Source organism: Buteo buteo, chromosome 8, assembly GCF_964188355.1.
Source record: "Buteo buteo chromosome 8, bButBut1.hap1.1, whole genome shotgun sequence".
In the NCBI taxonomy this organism is placed as follows: Eukaryota; Metazoa; Chordata; class Aves; order Accipitriformes; family Accipitridae; genus Buteo; species Buteo buteo.
The window spans coordinates 5174347-5192960 of record NC_134178.1 but is presented as its reverse complement, the minus strand read 5'-3'; the positions used below and the strand labels follow the sequence as shown (position 1 = coordinate 5192960).

The 18614-nt window shown below is 38.9% G+C and overlaps 1 protein-coding gene across 1 annotated transcript in view; it reads right to left on the bottom strand.

Annotated features, from left to right (window-relative positions):
* Nucleotides 1-5518: 5518 nt before the first annotated feature.
* The window catches only part of IL1RAPL1 (interleukin 1 receptor accessory protein like 1), a 640886-nt gene continuing 627790 nt past the window's right edge, over nucleotides 5519-18614 (bottom strand). The window contains exons 9-10 of the mRNA XM_075034677.1: nucleotides 8865-9035; nucleotides 5519-7553 (exon numbers count right to left, since the gene is read on the bottom strand). Coding sequence (XP_074890778.1) covers nucleotides 6835-7553; nucleotides 8865-9035 — 890 coding nt within the window. The 3' untranslated portion in view covers nucleotides 5519-6834. The remainder of the gene's footprint in view (nucleotides 7554-8864; nucleotides 9036-18614) is intronic.

Here is an 18614-nt window from a genome sequence, read left to right as displayed (position 1 = left end):
GAAGGAGCCTGATGTCACTGAACTATTTTGCTAAGATAGATGGAGAGACAATTTTGTCGCCGTTTTCCTCTCTGCTTTGTGTTTATGTAAATGTTCCATTCGAAGTTGCCTGGGTTTTAAGAAGATAAATGTACAATGTTCTAATGTGATGCTGAAGGTAAATGTATAATACTAATTGTTTAAATTTTCTACTGAAATGTCCCTAAGAACTTAATTAGGTCTGCAGTGAGCTGTTCGCCAGAGAATATTAACTCTGGCAAACAATTTCTTCTAAGTCTGTAAATTCATTGCCACTTGTGCTTTAAACTTAAAATGAAGAATGGGACTTTCTAAAAAAATAAATAAAATCTCCCTGTGATTTACCTGTCATGCAAAGAATTAAAAGAAAATTTAGAACAGTCTCTCACATAACTTCCTACAAAACAGCAGGAGAAAACAACCTTCCCTGAAAAAAAAATAAAAAGCAGCCCTTAAAACCAGGTTTAAATAGGGTTTAGTAATTGCATTGCTATTTTGCATTTCTTTGTTTATTTTTGTTTTTCGAGTCTGTGTGCAGACCCTGCAGCTCAATGGCAGATGCATGGGTGCAAATATTTTTTGCTCATGACTGATCTTTTTAAGACTTCCTTTTTACTTCACAGAAGGTTCAGGACAGTATCAGGATATGCCTTCACGTGAGCACTCTGCAGGGATGCGAAAAGTGGTGTGCGAACTGCGAACAAAAAGAAAAACTTTTTCCAAATCAAAGCTTTGCTCCTGTAAGGGTCTTCTCAGGAGAGAAGACATCTACTCACCCCAAACATCTCTGCAAAGAGTTTTTGGATATACCCCAACCTGAGGGCTCACAGCTAGCTTTGTGTGCTTGTACTTTCAATACAGCCTGCAAGGTAAACGGTGGGGAGAGGATGGGGTGGGATGGGATGGGATGGGATGGGGTGGGAAAGGATGGGGTGGGGATGGGATGGGATGGAGTGGGATGGGGTGGGATGGGGTAGGATGGGATGGGAAGAGACGGGATGGGATGGGATAGGATGGAAGTTGCTGTGAGGCAGCTCAGGTGTGGTACTAGCTGACTGAGACGGCAATTTCCCGTAACTGTCATTTAGTGGACTGCACTGCACGCTAACCCAGCAAACGAACCTCCTTCTATGCTCAGTGTTGGCTTTTATGGGAAACACTGCCATCTGTTTCTACTCTTTCGGCTGCTTTGCAGTAGCGTACCTGTACTTAGCCAGCTGACGGCACTCACGTTTACTGTCACTAACCTCAAGGCTTCCTGCTCACCTTCTCTGTGTGTTGCCTATAGCAGGTGGAAGAGTCGTGATGTATTGAGCCTATAGTTCCTGCTGCACCCACCTGACACAGGAGGAACTCAACACGACGGCCAAAGGGCCCTGTGCTCGCTCTCTCCGCGCACACGGTCTCCCCACTGGTGAGCTTCTCAGCTGCGGCCATGAGGTGCAGCCCCTCACTCGGGTTTGCACTTCTTTATCCGTCACCAAATGCGTTTGAGAGCATGGGCTCGGTAGGTATTCATTTTTCCTGGATGATTTTTGAGGGGGGCAGAGGGAGAGCTAATATTTGATAAACAGAGAAAAAGAAGGTTAAAAAGGACAGGCATTTTATTTTTGGAGTAATTTGTGTGTTCCTTCTGTCATGCCTTGACGGTTGAGAGAGATGTCGTTATAAAAAAATATTAAGAATATCTCCATCAAGTTCTTAGATCTCAGATTTTGCTTCAAATTGTTTCTCTAATAATAGTGACCCAGCAAAGAGATGTTTGTACTTTCTGTAAGGTCAGTACTAGATAGAGATTATCCACTTTATTTAACATATAGATCCTAAAGAATCATGTTACTCTTAATCCGCCAAAATAAAAATATTTTAACTGACTACTGAATATTTCTGAAATTACATTATATCTAGGGTATTGGCTATTAAATGTAAGAATGCTGATAGGCTTTTGAAGTGAGGCTGGTTGTAATAACAAACAGAATCATTTCCTTCAACAACCCTCAGTCTAAATGTATTCATTTTTTAGTAATCTGAGCAGCTTCAGAATTTATACATTTTCCAAGTAAGGTACCAGGCGTGCCTTTGTAATTTCTGCTCTGACTACTTCATGACTCTCTGGACTCTTGACCTTGCACTCGCAGAGCTTATTAGTCCAGAGCAAAGCTCCAACTTTGTCTTAAACAGAATTTAAACAAACAAAAAGCATAGGCAAACTCTTAATAGCTGAAGCGCTTCTATTAGTTTCTCTCCCCAGGGCAACATCTCCGAGTTCTGGAACAGCAACCCAAGGCCAGCTGGAGAAGTGTGATGCTGCCAACACGTCTTCTTGGAGGGTATAGCCAGAGTCGATGGGAAATAGCCCAGCAAAATTACATCACAAATGACAGCTCAGCATCCATCCTAAATTCAGTGAATCTCAAATGAAAGACACGATAGTGTTCTCCAACCTCCACTCAGTGGGCTATTTAGGACGTGAAGAGTTGTGATAATACAGAAAAAATGCAGAGGAACGTGCAGCGTTCATTATATGAGGCTCATTGTTATGAAATTGCTTACATTTTTTCTGATGCCAGTCATTAATCTCTGGCTCAGCTGAGAAATAGGTTAAAAAAAGTGTTCTAATAACAGCAAATCAGATAAGGGGTGGGTGTGAAGGAATCTAGTTACTCTGGATAATAAACTAAGCCTGTTACGGAGATTTTTTTAGCACTGACAGATTTCTGCCATCCTCTGTTTCATGACAATGGAAGACACACCAAAACCTCTCTGTGCTAGACTATCAACAAGTACAAAATCATTCAGAAGTGTATCAGACATACAGGGACATGTTTGTGTTGCCGATCTGTCTGGATGGGCCCCAAAAAAGCCAGTTGCTTGATGTAGGTGAGCCAGGGTACGGAGCTTTGCATGACAAAAAAAGCCGCGATACAGTCAAAAAACAGGTGTGTATTTTGACCTTTTTTCTCCATTGGCCTTTATCCTATATTTGAGCTTACTTTGCTGCGGTGATTTTTTTTTTCTTCTTTGGATTTTAATTAAACTCTCCTTAGGTTTGCTAGCTTGATATTTTCTTCTTTTTTTGTTTTCAATTTAAGAATGAAGAAAGCCTGTTTACCAGGCCAGTTTTCCCCAAATCTCACTGCTTTATCTATAATTTAAATGTGTCATTAATGCACAATATCCAAGTAAAACTTTGTGAATTTTAATCAGGCGGGTGTAACAAGCTTTCCAATTATTTTGGAGCTGATTATCACCCATTATGTAACATACACATGGTTCTCACAGCTGTGCAGTAATAGAAAAATCTTAGTTTGCATCTAAGCCTAACAGTATTTAGCGCTGAAGCAGATCATATTGGAAGTGTTTGATGTTGGCTGCCAGGTGAGAACTGGGTCCCTAATAAAATGCAGAAGACATTTTGCTGCTGCTTTCCTTGCGGCCAAGATTTCAGCTTGTCACAGACTGCAAATATGAATCCCTTTGCTTTTCCAATTTTCTTCTCTCACACAAATCAATCTTACACTCATTCAACTTTATTAGATTTACTCTCAAAATCATACTGCTGCAACTGAGAACAGAATCAGACCCAGCAATGCACTTTGCCTTCAAAATAATTAGCTGCATACTGTACAGTCCCCCATTTCTGTCCAGTGATATGTGCTGTCTGGAGAACCTATATACTGAATTTCCACAGGTTGTGCAACAGAGTCCTTTAGTTTTATATCAAGGACTACCCTGATTAGAGAGAGCCTTATAAAGACAAAGCACCGCACCTGGATAATTCATGTGCATAGACTCCACATACAGACCCGAAATTATTGACCAGGCAGAGTAAGTTGTTCCGATCATCACACTGTGCAGTTTTTAAAATAAAGTGCTATTTGTTTATGGCTAAACTTTATATGTGACTATTGCATACGTGCTTCAGGCTGCATTGTCAAAAACTGGAACACCTTCACCAGAAAAGGATGGAGCCTAAGCACTAGGGCAATGACAGGTTTGGTTGAGGTTTTGCTTTTTTTTTTTTTTTTCATTTTATTTTGTGTTCCAACAGAACTTTTGTCAAACATAAAGCACGTGAACACGCAACAGTTTCCTTCACTGTTCCCCACACAGAGCTGTTCGTAGAGATGGAATACTAAGGAAGAATGTTTCTGAAGCCATAGACAGCTTCTCCATTTATTTCAGGTTTCGTTTTGCAGTTTGTTTCTTTTGTTTGTTTGTTTTTCTTTTGTTTAATATTATGACAAAACATAATAAGAAAAACTTTTTTAAGTAGTGTGACTATCAAATAGTATCCATCAATCCCTGAATCATGCTATTCAAAGTGCTTAAATCTACACTAAAAACAGAACAACAGAAAAGTACTCCCCATGTGGCTAGGGAAACACGTACCGATCGTCTAAATGTGACTGCGGTCAGATAGTTATATCCTACATTTTTTCCACATCCCAGTCTTTACCCCAGGGCATGTAATGGGGAGGGAAAGGGGAAAAATAATGCATTGCTTTCAGAGGATACCAGGGTATTTGGCATCCAGGCGAATGAAGGAAAATGCCATCAGTGTCTGACAGGTGTCTGTAAGAGCAAATAAATAATAGCTTGCTTACACTAGGAAAATAACTAAATGTGCAAAGCTCTCTTAAAATTTTATCTGGCCTGGCAGCTTCATTTCCATTTTGTGGATGTTTTGGCACATGTCCAGAGGGAGACACCGTAATAAAGAGCAGATTGTAGAAAAGGACTTGAGCAAATTGTCAGAGAAATAAACATTTTTAAGCAAATAAAAATCAGCGCACATCCCAAAGCTCTATTAGCTTGTTATGCAGATACTGAGATTTCTTGACTTTCACAACAGGAGCATAGTCATTTCCTCCCACACTGTCAGTTCTGGATTACTCCCACAAACATCCCCCAAACTGCCGTTTAACCGCTCTCTACCCATCACTTCTCATTAAGAAGACCAAAATATTGTAAGCTGTACCTTTCTCATTGTGACAATCAGGATGACCGAACCCCACACATCCATTATATTGGCCAATATCATTCAGCTACCATAAAAATACCTAAAGCTAATTAATTACATAAATAGACTATAAGGTCTGTTTGCCAGGATACCTTTCTGCCAGGGTAAATCAAACCCGTGACTATACGACCGTGTGCTGCAACCAGTAACTCTGCCCCAGCTCCTCTGCTTCTGCTAGCAGAGACCAGCAGAGAGCTTGGCCTGAATACGTTGTAGAGCTACAGCACCGCTCCTCTCTCTTTCTAAAACCAGAAAGGACTTCTCCATTATTTAAAACATAAGTATGAGTAAGATGCTTATTTCATTTGTCTTAAAGATGCCCAGATGTAAACATAGTGTTGGTTTTTTTTTTCTTCCCTGGCAGCCATGGTACACGCATTATTTGCAACTCCTCAAAGATAGAATCATACATAAAAAATAAAACTAATTTATTTATTCATTAAAGTGAATAAATTTTTTTAATACTTCCAGGTCTGATTTAAATATTAATTTCGTATAAATAAAGTTTATTCTGAAAACAATGATATTTGTTGGTATTCATGTCATTTTTTTTCTGCCTGAGTTCTTACTGAAATCATGTTGAAATTAATAAAGTTTTACTTATTGTTACAAGCTAAAACCAAATGAAAGCAGATTTCTTAATCCTGAATATATCATTTTAAAGCAAATACAGTTTTTGGAACATTAAAATACAAGGGGACTCTGTAATCCACAGCAAAATAATGTTTTGCTCTTACTCTTTTAGAAAATAACACTTTCTGTAATACAAAGTGACAAACCATCTACAATACTGTCTTTTTATTCCCCTTTGGTTTGGAAGTCATCACTGTAAATATCAGCAGGACTCTCTGCACTTCAGTGCCTATTGCCTCACTTGTCTTACTCGCCTGACGATTGCACATGATCTTATTTGCAGGATTTTGAAAGGGGGGAAAGAAAAAGTTAAATGCTTAAAAATAAAATCCACAACCACATTAATATTTTTCCAGGAAGTGTTAAAAATAGGGTTTGCTTTTATATTTATAAAAGGGATACAATCAACTCATTCTCAAAATAATAATTAAAAAAAAAAAAAAAAAAACCAAACCCAAGAAAGCAAAAACCAAACCGTCTCTAGTTTCTACACACTCTGTAGTGACTACTGTGAAGCAACCGATACAGATTGGGTATATTCTGTTGTTTGACAGGTATCTACCAAGTTACATGTTAGATGATCAGACTGTAGTGTTACCCCGACAGGGGTCATTGTAAGGGCGGGGAAGGAGCAGTGTACATTACGGGAGTAGAAACGAAACTGGAGCTCTCAGTGAGGGATGGGGTCCTTCTAAGAACAGATATTCTCCAAAAGAGGTGAACTGCAGCAGGCATGGCCTTCAGGAATCAGGCTAGGCAGGCCAACAAAATGGATGGTGCTTCTGATATCAACATAGCTTTGTCCAAGCATTCCCAAGAAAGGTTAAAACCAAACAAACCAAAAGTCTAAAACTATACTAATGAAGCAAAAAAGTTTCCTATCTATACAGCAGTCTCTTCATTTAAAAAAAATGTAAATATACAAATTCCAATGACATATAAAACAAAGTCGAAAATGTGAATGGGAAGAGACATGGGTAAAACAGGAAGACTGATGCTACAAAGAAATTGCAAAAACCGTATGTACAAGACCCTGTTTTTCCTCGTATGTTATCGATTGTAATGCATGTTTAACAGCAGCAGTCGAGGATGTAGTTCCAGGCACTGGACTGCAGACTCAGCTCCTACTCAAGGGGGGTTGACGGCCCCTTGCATTTCGGTCACCAAATGACACTCGATATACTGGTCTCCCGTGGCAAAAGGGGCAGTATCGCACTGTTTGTGTGAGCCTCTTCGGGATTCTGCTCCCGGTTAGTTTTTGTCTGTGGCCGCTGACCGTTTATAAGTGTCATAGGGATGTTGCAGTAGGTATGCTGGTTACCTATTGAGGTAAGCGGCAGGGTGCCGGTAGGAGGTACATCGTATTCATAGCTTCGATAATAGTGTTTCTGGCGCATCTGTGAATGATATGTGTTATGAAAGGTGGAGCGCAGGTCCGGATGGGCAGTGGCAAGAGCAGTGGAGGTGGCAGCAGCCATGGAAATTGCGGAGACTGTCTGCAGTTCCCCAAAGGGCCCCTGCTCACTGACATCTAAAACCTGCTCGTGTGTGATGGGTTCAATCCTCTTAAAAGGCATTTCGTACTGTAAACGTTTCCAGAACTTGGAATTCAACTTGTTGCATTTTGGTCCGTGCCATTTAATGACAGTGAGGAGCTTGATGGTATGTTTCAGGGCCTCGACCTCCTGGTAGTTCATAACTCCTCGTAGTTCACTGCATTCAATCAGTATCACTTTGATTTCGCCCGTGACTAACATGTTTCGAAGCCGCGTTTCCAGTTCAAAGATGCTCCAGCCTCTTCGTACCACGTAATTTGGAGTCATGACGATGATCAGTCGCTTGCTTTGGTCTACACATCTTGCCACGTCTTCAATGTAGGCTACAAAATAAGACAATGGCTCAAAAATCAATCTAAGAAAACACTCTGCTCCCACAGACTGGGGAGAAACAACAGAGGCAAATCCCCGCTCCCAGAAGAGCTCACTGATATATGTAAAACCATCACTTGCAAACGTGCCAGGTTTGCTTGCCAGGACATGGTCCTGGGCAACCTGCTCTAGGTGGCCCTGCCTGAACGGGGAGGTTGGACAAGGCGACCTCCAGAGATCCCTTCCAACCTCAGCCATTCCGTGATCCTGCGAAACTTCTATTCCCTCATGCGCTATGGATTGTGAGTGTTTACGAGCTGTGGTTTTGTATCAAGATCTGTATCTTTATTGGAACATGTGTGTCCATCACCATTTTTTTCTTTAAAGAGGCAAAGTCGCCCAGGCAGGTAACAGAGCAGCAACTGTGTGCTTCAGGGGCTCAGTCTCAAACCCAAAGGATACTCTAAGGTCTACTGTAGCGTTAGATTCTACTTTTCCTTTCATGCCCCCACCACACACATTCACAAACCCAGTGTTGCCTCCTGCAAATTAATGTTTAATTTGCTGTAGATTCAGAAAACATCCACGTGATCATTCGATGTTGTGCTGTGCCTATACCAAGCATCCTTTCTTATCTTTAGGAAAAGGTACTGATCTTAGTAGTGGTCTGTATGGTTACACTGAAGTTATGAAGAATGCTAGAGCAACTTACAAAAAATCACTGTACGTGGGTTGTAATATGTGAAAGAAACATGAAAAAGATCTACTTGTACCAGCTGGAATCAATTCTAATTTTCAGTCTCTGCGAATGATCCAGTACCTCCACTACACATTTATCAGCAGTGGACACTAGCAGAATTCACTACTTGCTCTACTGTAGATGGTATTACTAACCCTTGCCTTAGTCCAAACACAACTTTTTCTTTCCTGTCTGAATTTCTGTAATAAATACTTAGAAACATGGCTATCTTTCCAGGTAAATTCTAAGGAACAGAAAACAAAGACCTCTGTATTCATTCCTAGATAGGCAAGCTCTCAAAAAATCTGTGAAAAAATGTTAGTCTCATTCATTTCCTTTACTTATGCATGCCCTTTCTGCACTGTCTCACCTTCAATCGACATAATACAAATACTAAAAAAATAATCCTCTTATCTGGCAAATACACATGAAGTATGTTTGGTGGCTTATCTTCACCATTCTCTAAGACAAGGGAGGAAAGGTGACATTCTGAAGGAGTAGGTATAGAAATGATACTAAAACAATCGCTGCAACCGCTGCATTTGCTGTTTAGGAAACACACCAGCATGAAGACATGACTTACTTCCTGTGGGAATCAAATCTCTGTCTGGTATGAACAATTTGTATCCATAATGCTTTTCAAGCATATCTGGGAGGATCTCAAGAGCAAATCTTTCTTCTTCTCCAGTTTCTTGATTCCACTGGTCAGGATCCACTTTGGTATAAGACAGATATGCATCATAGTCTTTGTTGTCTAAGGAAAGAGAGGAAGAAAGTAAGTTAGCTTATCCATTATTCTTGCAGATGTCCTAGATAATTCTCCAGGAATTATTTCTGGGATAATTTCCTAGGAATAGGAAATTGTTCAGATAAAAAGGCAAGCCTTCACCCAATCTCCAGATATGAATCCATTCACCTTTCCTGTTTTACCTGGTAGAGGCAATCTTTATTTACACAGATGCAAGGGAGAAGGGATCCATATCCATACGCTGAAGTCGGTTTGTTCATAAGCATTTGTGTAAGGCTCCGTATGAAGGAAATCCACTCAGCTGTGGGGTGACAGCTTGGGAGCACAGAAGAAAAAAGTTGCTGAAAAGAATTTGAATTCTTCTCTAGCTTTCCAAGGGAAAAGAAAAACATGGAAATATCTAAGCTAATGTGCAATTGTCTCTGTTGCATAGTAAAAACGTTTCAGTCTTGCCAGATTTTTACAATAAATTTAGGGCTTGGGGCTGGAATGTTCTAAGCATATGTGTAGCTTACTTGTAAAACTCATTAGCTTTCCAGGTCTGAAATTATTGCCAAGCTTAAATCTTTGCACCATCAGCTCCTGATAATGCAGTTTAAATCTCTTGAATTCTGTGTGCTTAAATTTGCAAATTTAATGTTGCATTAATGTACATTTCGTTACTTAACAGTGTGTTATTTCATTTCAATATGAGAAATAAATGTGCCTGTTTCTTAAATGTGCTTGGTGTGCATACTTGAAAGGCTGAATTAAAAGAGCCGTCATTAATTTTCATTAGGAGGTCAATAATGCCAAGTGCTCTGGAACTAATTCAGTGGAATAAGAGGTCACGTTTTGACTTTTGTTGTGAAGAAAGCAGAAAAAAATCAATGGTGAGAGTAATGAAATGTTAACATCCTTCGAACTCTCTCGATAACACTATGCACAGGCTATCGAGAATATCAATTGCTTGTAAAAGAGACTTGACTGAATACTCATCTGTGTGTCATAAGTAACGTCATATTCAGTCAATGCTGACTTCAGTTATTTACCGAGCCAATCCTTTCCTCATTTTACACCTTTTTGTACTCTGGTAACATTTTTTGGAAAAGCCTGACAAATACAGGATAGGTGCAAAGAGTATAAATGAAATTAATGAAACATCGCTAATCTTGAATAGTCCACTTCCTCTTCCTGAGGAACCATGTATACTATGCTCATTGACATTTGCAGGTGACAAAATTAAAATGGTAGAACTGTAACTACTTTCAAACTTTCCAAACCCATGAAATGACTGTGTGCTCATTCCCTCCCCTACAAAATACACTTTTTGTGTATTGCCTATCGGATTGTTATATCCCCAGAAAACAAAACAAACAAACAAAAACAACAACAAAAGAAAGAAAAAAAAAAGAAAAAGAGGACCACTGCCTTTTATGGTTCACTCTTCCCATTATTTTTCTTTGGAGTATTTGTGAAACCACGATCCTTAACAATAGAGAAGCGCCTAATGCCTTTGACAATGCCTTGAGATAACACTGAATGGATCAAGTATGAGGTAAAGGGAGATTACGTAGCAGGTTTTTGCTTCTACAGTAGGACAGAGCTAACCCAGCAAGCGAGTTAACACACAGAAAGGTCAGGAGATATATGGGGAAATTATGACAGCTGACAAAATGATGATAAGGTAATGCCATTTTCTGCTGTCACCTTAGTAATGGTCATAACCATAGCACATGCTCGAGAGCAGTGTTGCTCTGTTGGAAGTCTTTGAGTAAAGATGAGAATGTATCATTTCTCAAAGGGATAAATAATAAGAAATAATGCAGCATTCGAACTGTTTTAAAGGCTCAGGGTATTGTCTGTTAAGATGGTTTGCACATTCTTATTTAGAGGGAAAATTATTCTTGCTATCCCACTGTTTTCTTGCATATGTAATTATCGCACTGATGCATTTATTTGAAATATACATTTTTCATACCATGGAGGCTCCAGCATTTCCACTGACTACAACTGCGTTACCCGGTATTGCAGGGAACATTTATTTCCACCCTAGTCCCCTAGTTTTAACAGCATTTGAGGGGCAAAGAATGGCCAGGATCAAGGGTATGTCTACACAGATGGGTTCAGGCAATCATTAATTTATTCAAACTCCAATCCGCCAAGATACGTAGTCTGGTTTGGGAAGCTGCTAGATGCATTAGCACAGTGGTTTCCCTGAGCTATTATACTCCCCATCTGTCAAGTTTTTTTAATTTTGTTTAATGAAAAGTAAAAAGTTCAGCTTACAGCAGAATTACCTTATGTGGTAATTTTATTATCTGATGGGGCTGACATACCGACATGAGCAGACAATCTGCAAAATGTGAAATGCCTGGGATACGCAGGGGATGATGACATATGCCTTTGTTTTACTTCCATGATATTTATGTATTAGCCTGCTTTTAGTTAACTAAAATTATTTGGGTTACATTGCCAACTCTGTGAAACATTTTAAGAACTACAGCAGGCAGATAGCTACGCAGCCATCAGAAGCTATCTTTTCTGTGATGTGATCAAAGAGCAATGGCATTATTTACTACTTTCTCTAATTGTTACGGATAGTCAAAAAATGTAGAATTTCAGTTGTAATGAAAAAAGGTGAGAACTCATAAAATTGTTGAAATCTCCCATCTCCAGGCAAGTATTTAAACACACAGTAGGTAACGTCTCTGCATGTTGTTCTTCTCCGTTAAATGGTCCCACCTACTCCTGCAATGGGTGGGACTGATGCCTACATTCTAAAGAACATCTCTGATCTTAATGCAGGTTTTTTAACCTGCTGTCCCAATGGGCTGAAAGGAAAAGATGGGAGCCTGCAGACATCCAGATCTTACAGCTGAGTCAAACTCTGGGAGCTGGGGCTCGTATCTTGCCAGACTCTTGGCCACGTCATGTGGAACCCCTTTGCTCTCGGGCTGTTTTCCATGTAAGCCTTCCTTCGAGCAACGCTTCCAGGAGTGCCCAGACTCCCAGCAAGCATGCAGGAAGTCCATCACTGCTTTTTGTTTTCTTTGTCATTCACTGGAACAGGTATTTCACCCGTGAAAATATTTGGTGGCAGCACACCTGCCTTTTCCAAGAAAAAACAATTTCACCAGAAAACTCCTGATCTGTTCCTAATCACAAATCAAGTCATAAAGGACTTGATATTACTGCTTATATTATTATGTAGTATGATAATTACAGATTTGGCTATGCAATAAGTTCAGATACTGGCTGGATCTAATATGCAGTGTCAGAAAAAAAGGGCAAAAATCTAAATTCAGGACAAAGCTGGTGGCAAACTAAGCTTTTCTTTAAAATGAGAATGTCCTCATTTCCCTTCATCAGCAAACAATTAAGTCTTCTATCCAAGCATCTTCAGAATGAAAATGTGATTGATTGTTGCTTGCACTTTGGCTTTAGATATAGATTATGCCATTTCGAAGATTTATTTTTTGCCAGGCTCCCGTGCATTAGCAATAAACTGGAATATAGTTACTCACTACCTGTTTCCTCCCACACTTAGGAAGAAAAATACGTGTTAATAACCAAAGGCAGGGATGTTGATCATTTCATCTGAAACTTTTTTTTCTTTCCCATGGAGATTGAAAACAATTATCTACATGTATTTTTGTACCTGAAAGCAGTCCTCTCCTATTAACCATTTCAGGATTCTTTTTTTAGAAACATATCCGAATAAGTTCATCCTGAATTGCCTCCAGGTATGTTGCAGAGCTGTATTATGTTACGGCTGTCCTTTAATTTAGTGAGCACAACTGGATGTGATGTGCACTATCATGCAACAGCAATACTTTGAAACATTTTGGTGTATTACGTTTCCCCTTCTCATTCTTTGTGAATGGACAGGTAATCCTCTCCAGTTATGTGGTTTGTAGTTGCTTTCTGCTGCCTACAGGTAGTATACAACTAGGATGGAGCTCTTCAACTCAACAGCCTCCATTTCAGTGAAGTTTTGTTGTATTCATTAATTGAAAATATTGAAAAAAACCCTAAAGCACACCTTGCATGGCCAAATTCAGCCAGACTTGAGATAAAAAATTCTTTGTTATTGTACTGTAGACAACCGTGAGAGCAAGTGGAAGCTCTGGATCAGTTAATCACAATGGGGCCAAATACAGCCCGTGCTCAAGGTATGATGCATTCATTCCACAAACGTTTCAGTCAGCCCAAAACCACCAGTACTGCAAGACTGGGGTCAAAACAGACCGTGAGGTACAAACTTTGCCATATCATTTCAACTGTTCTATAGAGTTGAAAGTGAGGACACTGGGTAATGGCCATGGAGCTGTGTTCAGCCACAGATCTGACGAAATTGTTTGGATTGATCTTACGGGTAAACATTGAGGGTGAAATCCCAGCTTCATTAATAACAGACAGAAACTTTACTTCATTTAGTGGCCCAAGATTTTAGCCAAAACACCTGTTGCACCATTGCCACATGCATTCTTCAATGCTGTCCATTCCTTTCGGTACTCATTCAAACATAGAATATATTATCATATTCCCTGTAACTTTCTACAGTGTTAATCCAGCAGAAGTGATATAAACTTCTAGGGCACGAAGTTGTAAATGCTGCTTGTTATTCCAAGGATGTGCTCAGCAGCAGTCACTTAAAGGTTCAATGTAAGCATAAAATGAATCCCAGACTCTATACGCATCTACTTTGTCACATGCAAATGGGATCTTTGGGTAAGTAAATTGCTATCAGACATCTAAGAACTCATCTATATGCATGCTCTTTTAAAAGCTACACATGAAGAAATGGTAAGCTGGCTCCTACAGAAAGAGAGATGAAACTTCCTCTTCTACACGGACCAGCAAACAGATTCAACTTTGAATTTGTATTACAGATGTACATGTTTTCTAATGATTTCCATGCACTCAAAGAAGCCAGAAGTTTGGGCCTTTTATTAAACCTTAAGCATTGCAGATACTTCTCCTAGTGGGGGACAGAAGTATATATATGGATGAAAAATCAAAAATCATAGAGCCAGTTTTTTCTTATCAGTCATGTTCAAGCAGATGCCAAACTCTGATTTTCAGCTGGCATGATATATTGTAGCACAAGACAGATTAATAGATCAAAATAAAGAGAAATCCCACAATGTCATCTTTCACAGTGAACCTTATCTAATGAAGCTGTAAGACCGAGACACCAGGGTCAACCTCCACCTCTGCCCATCCTGAAATCCTCCAGAGGAATTAGCAGCGCCTTCAGAAACATCCAGTGCACCAAAGGCGGCTGCCTTCAACACATCTCCCATTTCTAGACCAATAAGGACCTGGAGAGCTGATTGCCCTCCTTCCTCAGAGCACGTCCCCGCCTAGTAGAGACTCAGACGCACGTTGCTGGAGTCTAGGGGCAATGCGCCGATTTAACTGAGTTTCAGGATTTCAAGTAGGGGTCTTAGAAATGACAGACCAGATCCTCCCGTTGCTGTAGGGAGTTGAGGTCAAGCAGATGCAGGAGGTTTAAAAAACGTGCTGTGTTCAGGAAAGGTTGCAAAGTACTGGGCTTTCGTAATTTCCCAGAGACCCTAGTTGCTTCAAAATTGTAATCACTATGGCATTTCATAATCTGCATTTGTTTCATTATCTGTGGGGCCATATTTAATGTACACACTGCAATAGTGTTCACCACCCTTAACGTAATAAAAAATGTAATTTAAATGCTTAGTTGAGTAAAATGATCAAATCCTAAGTCTTTCAAAATGCTTATACTTTTCCTCACCCTATTTACTGTTGCATATGAAGCTCACCATAACATTTTCTTTTATTTTTAAATGTCAAGTCCTTTTAATGTTAATAAAAATTAAGAACTACCAACACTAGCTTTTTCTGTGGCAAAGTATTTGTTAAGTGTAGCATTCCTAATGATAGTTCATATCCTTGTGCAGAGTAGGTAATGGCGAATTGGAGGCAGGTTTTGTAAATGAAACACTAGGGAAGAGGTTAAAGAAATGTAATCAATTCTAAATAGATTCTGGGGTTTTCTCAGCATACTGCAGACCAGAAAAAAAAGGGTCCTTCGTCCCTAGTAGGCACATTTATAAAAATATTAATGCAATGGACATGCGTTTCTTTTTTGGTTTTTTTTTCCTCCTTTTTTTCTACTTTTTTTTTCCCCCCATTAAGCCACACTGAATTTTGGAAGTCTAAAGAACATGAAAAAAATAAAAGAAATACCAATTTTAAATTTGATTTTATAAGAACATTTATGAAAACCCCAAGATATCAATGCTGCATTTGACATTTCTTGAAAATTAGGAGTGATTCCCAGCAGATAAAAATTCAGTCAAAAAATAATACAATGACATGATTTCAAGTGTAAAATAAATTCTCTCTGTAAGCTATATTTTCCCTGGTTTTCTATAATTACAGCTAAAGTTTGTCATTGATAGATACATAAAATAGAATATTACTTATTTAAACTGAATAACCTATTATTAAAGTTAATTTTTTTTCTCTTATATTTAGTCTGATTTTTTATTCCTAACTAAATGAAGAGCACATCTCAAATGTTTCTCAGTCATTCTCATTAACGTGGAAGTTTAAATTTATTACTACTACTGAAGACATTCTACTTTCAATATAAAAAAACCTGATGAAGCATTAATCTTAGAAGTTGCTCTTGACAGATATGAAAACTCAGAGATCCTTATAAAAGCTTCATAATATTAAAAAATTATGAAAGTTAAAAGATGGTGATAGAAATTATTCTCTTGGTTGTTATGAATTATCTGCAGGTCAAATGCCAAACTAAGAAAAAAATGTATTATTAGTAGATACTGAAAGACTGAGTGGTAACTACCTAGCTGGAGACATAGCATAGCATGGTAGTTATCTATGAAAGACTGCAAGAAACTAGCTACTATTTAAAAAAGGAGAAAGCAGGAGGAGGCACTAACAAAGAGTGTCATGTAAACTCTGAAAATGGAAGAAAATATTGTTTTTCTATACTAAAGAAATTCCTTAAATAAAAAGTGTCAAGAAGTGATGCTCTTATTATGGTCCTAAAACAACAAAGCAACTAGCTCTAGCTACCTGTATAAAATACATGCTCAATTTTATGTATATTCCTTAGCTCTGTTGATCTCAGTGACAGTACTTATATCTTATCATTGGGTTAAGTATTTTGGAGCTAAGACAGCCTTGATCTAGGCAAAAGCAGTAAAAAGTTAAGTAAATCGGTATAAATATAAAAAAACCTCAAGGAAGAAATGGCTTGGAAACAGACTTTCAATCTAAGATTCCTGAAATCAGATGCCAACGTGCTGTGTTCATCTCACCTACCTCCAAAATGTGCAATGTTCTTTGGCCTTTGATAAAAAACCTTCAAAGCTCAGAACCATTTGACAGAGCTGCTGGTTGAGGAACAGGAGATATCTCAGTCTTCACTGATTTATATATGGTAGTCTTTTTTTTTTCCTACTTTACATCTGGGCTTTCTAACCTATAACAATCTTCTAGTTATTTTATTTTGTAATATAGATATATATATATTACACATGTACTTTAGATGCTATAAAATAGGAGGAGAGAAAAAAGCAGTTATTTTTCTTTCAATTAGTAAGTTTCAAGGAAAGAATCTAGAAAATCCTATATTCAGTGGAGACATAAATTGAGATCTTACTGTTTGAATTGCATTTCAGATGTAAATAAATAACATAAACAAGAAGTTAAGAGAAGCAGTACTTTAACAATAAAATTGTAATTAAATAAGAGGAAAAACCCTTTTTGTAAGCAGTAATATTTAGAAAGATGAAAGCTGCATTTTTCTAAAGGTGATTTTAATAGAATTTGAAATTGATATTCATGGAGCAGGATTTCTTATTGCCACAATTTGCCAATAGCCAATAAGAATACGTACGCAGTGGTGAGGCTGCTATTGCAAACTTATTCTACGGGTCCCCAGGGAAGATTCTGTAATTGCAAAGTCACTAACTTCAGCAGTAATTTCAGTCTAGCTATACCTGCATAGCATAATCATTAACACAAGTGCTTTGGCAGTGCCTAAACTGTTGGTAGAAGTTATATTTGAAAGTTAGCAACTAAGTCACACTGAAACATGAAGAATCTCAAAGTGTTGCCTTTCCTTGCTGCGTAAGAGGTTTACTGGAATGAAACCCAGGAAACCACTAAGAAGTGTATCTTACCTGCTCTTGTCTTGTACCGTTAACAAGATATTATCTGGGCAATCCCATAGGTCTCTCCATGAACCCTGTTAGTCTTTTGCAGCTAAATAACGGTAAGGACAAAAATCATGATTACCTAAGGACTCCCAGGTGCAACAGAGACTTCAAGGCAGAAACGGTTTCATCAACCTCCTAATTTGAGCATTGATTTGCTTCCCCTCCGCGAGCAGTAGAAACTCATCTCTTAAGAAAGTGCAACCAGCGCAGCCAAGAAACAGCCACTATCGATGTCATGTACCGAATCCAAACAAGATTTCCTGAATTTACAGAGCTCATCAGTGACACATTTTAAGCACGTTAGAAGCGGGTTTTTTGTAATGCGGGAAAAACAAACAAACCAACAAAAAGCAGCAACGTGCAGAACTGAAAGTGAACTTTCAGAGTTCAAGTGAAAGTTCACAGAAACTTGCCAGCCCGGGCTCCCAAGTGCCTTAGAATCATAGAATCATTTAGGTTGGAAAAGACCTTCAAGATCATCGAGTCCAACCATCAGAAAGGAAAGCTGAGAATAAGATCGGGGACACAGCAGAGAGCTCCTGTCCAGTGTTGTAGAAAGAGCTGATGGGACCTAAAGGCACCAAGGGTCATCGCGACAGTCATCATATTAGCTGCTAAGCAAAGCTCTCACTTTCTAGTTATCAGCTACCTAGGGTTTTTTTGGTTTTGAGCCTAAAGCTTGACTTCTTGGCAGTCTAGCTGTGAGAAATGATATTTATGTAAATTTCATTAGAAAACTATTTACAGCACATTTGTTCAGACTTTCTCTTTAATTGCGACTTTTTTATTCTTATCAATTTTAATGCCAGCCTCTTAATGTAGAATTTCTTCTTTTTTATGACAGTGTTCACCCCTTGGGTATTAATTCCTTCATACAAAAACTTCCACGAATTTAAATGGTCACTAATGTACCCAGGTAATGGTAGGGGCTGGTGCCTGCAGACTGTTCCTGCTGCTAACTGTACCATATGGTCTTTTCTGTGAAACTGGAATCTGGAATGCAAATGCAATAAATACGTTCATGTTTTTGAGTAATTTTGCCTATCTGACCGTGTCCAATGGTTTTCAGTCTGTCAGCTGTAGACTTCTAGATTTATCCTCACTATACCTTAAAGCTGGAAACTCTCAGGTCTTGAAATGGCAAGAAAAAGTTGAAAATAGCCATTTTGGTGACTTTGAGCCTCCTGTCCACTTCAAAGCAGCATCATAAATGGTGGTGCTTAGGCAGTGGTCGCACTCCCCTCTCCACCCTCGCTGTGTCTGCCGGGACTCTCATGCCTGGGGACTGATCCTTGCACGATTTGATGAGCAGGAGCAGTCTCACAAAGGAGAAAGTTGTCCCAGGTAAAATCCTGGGAAAATTTCCATA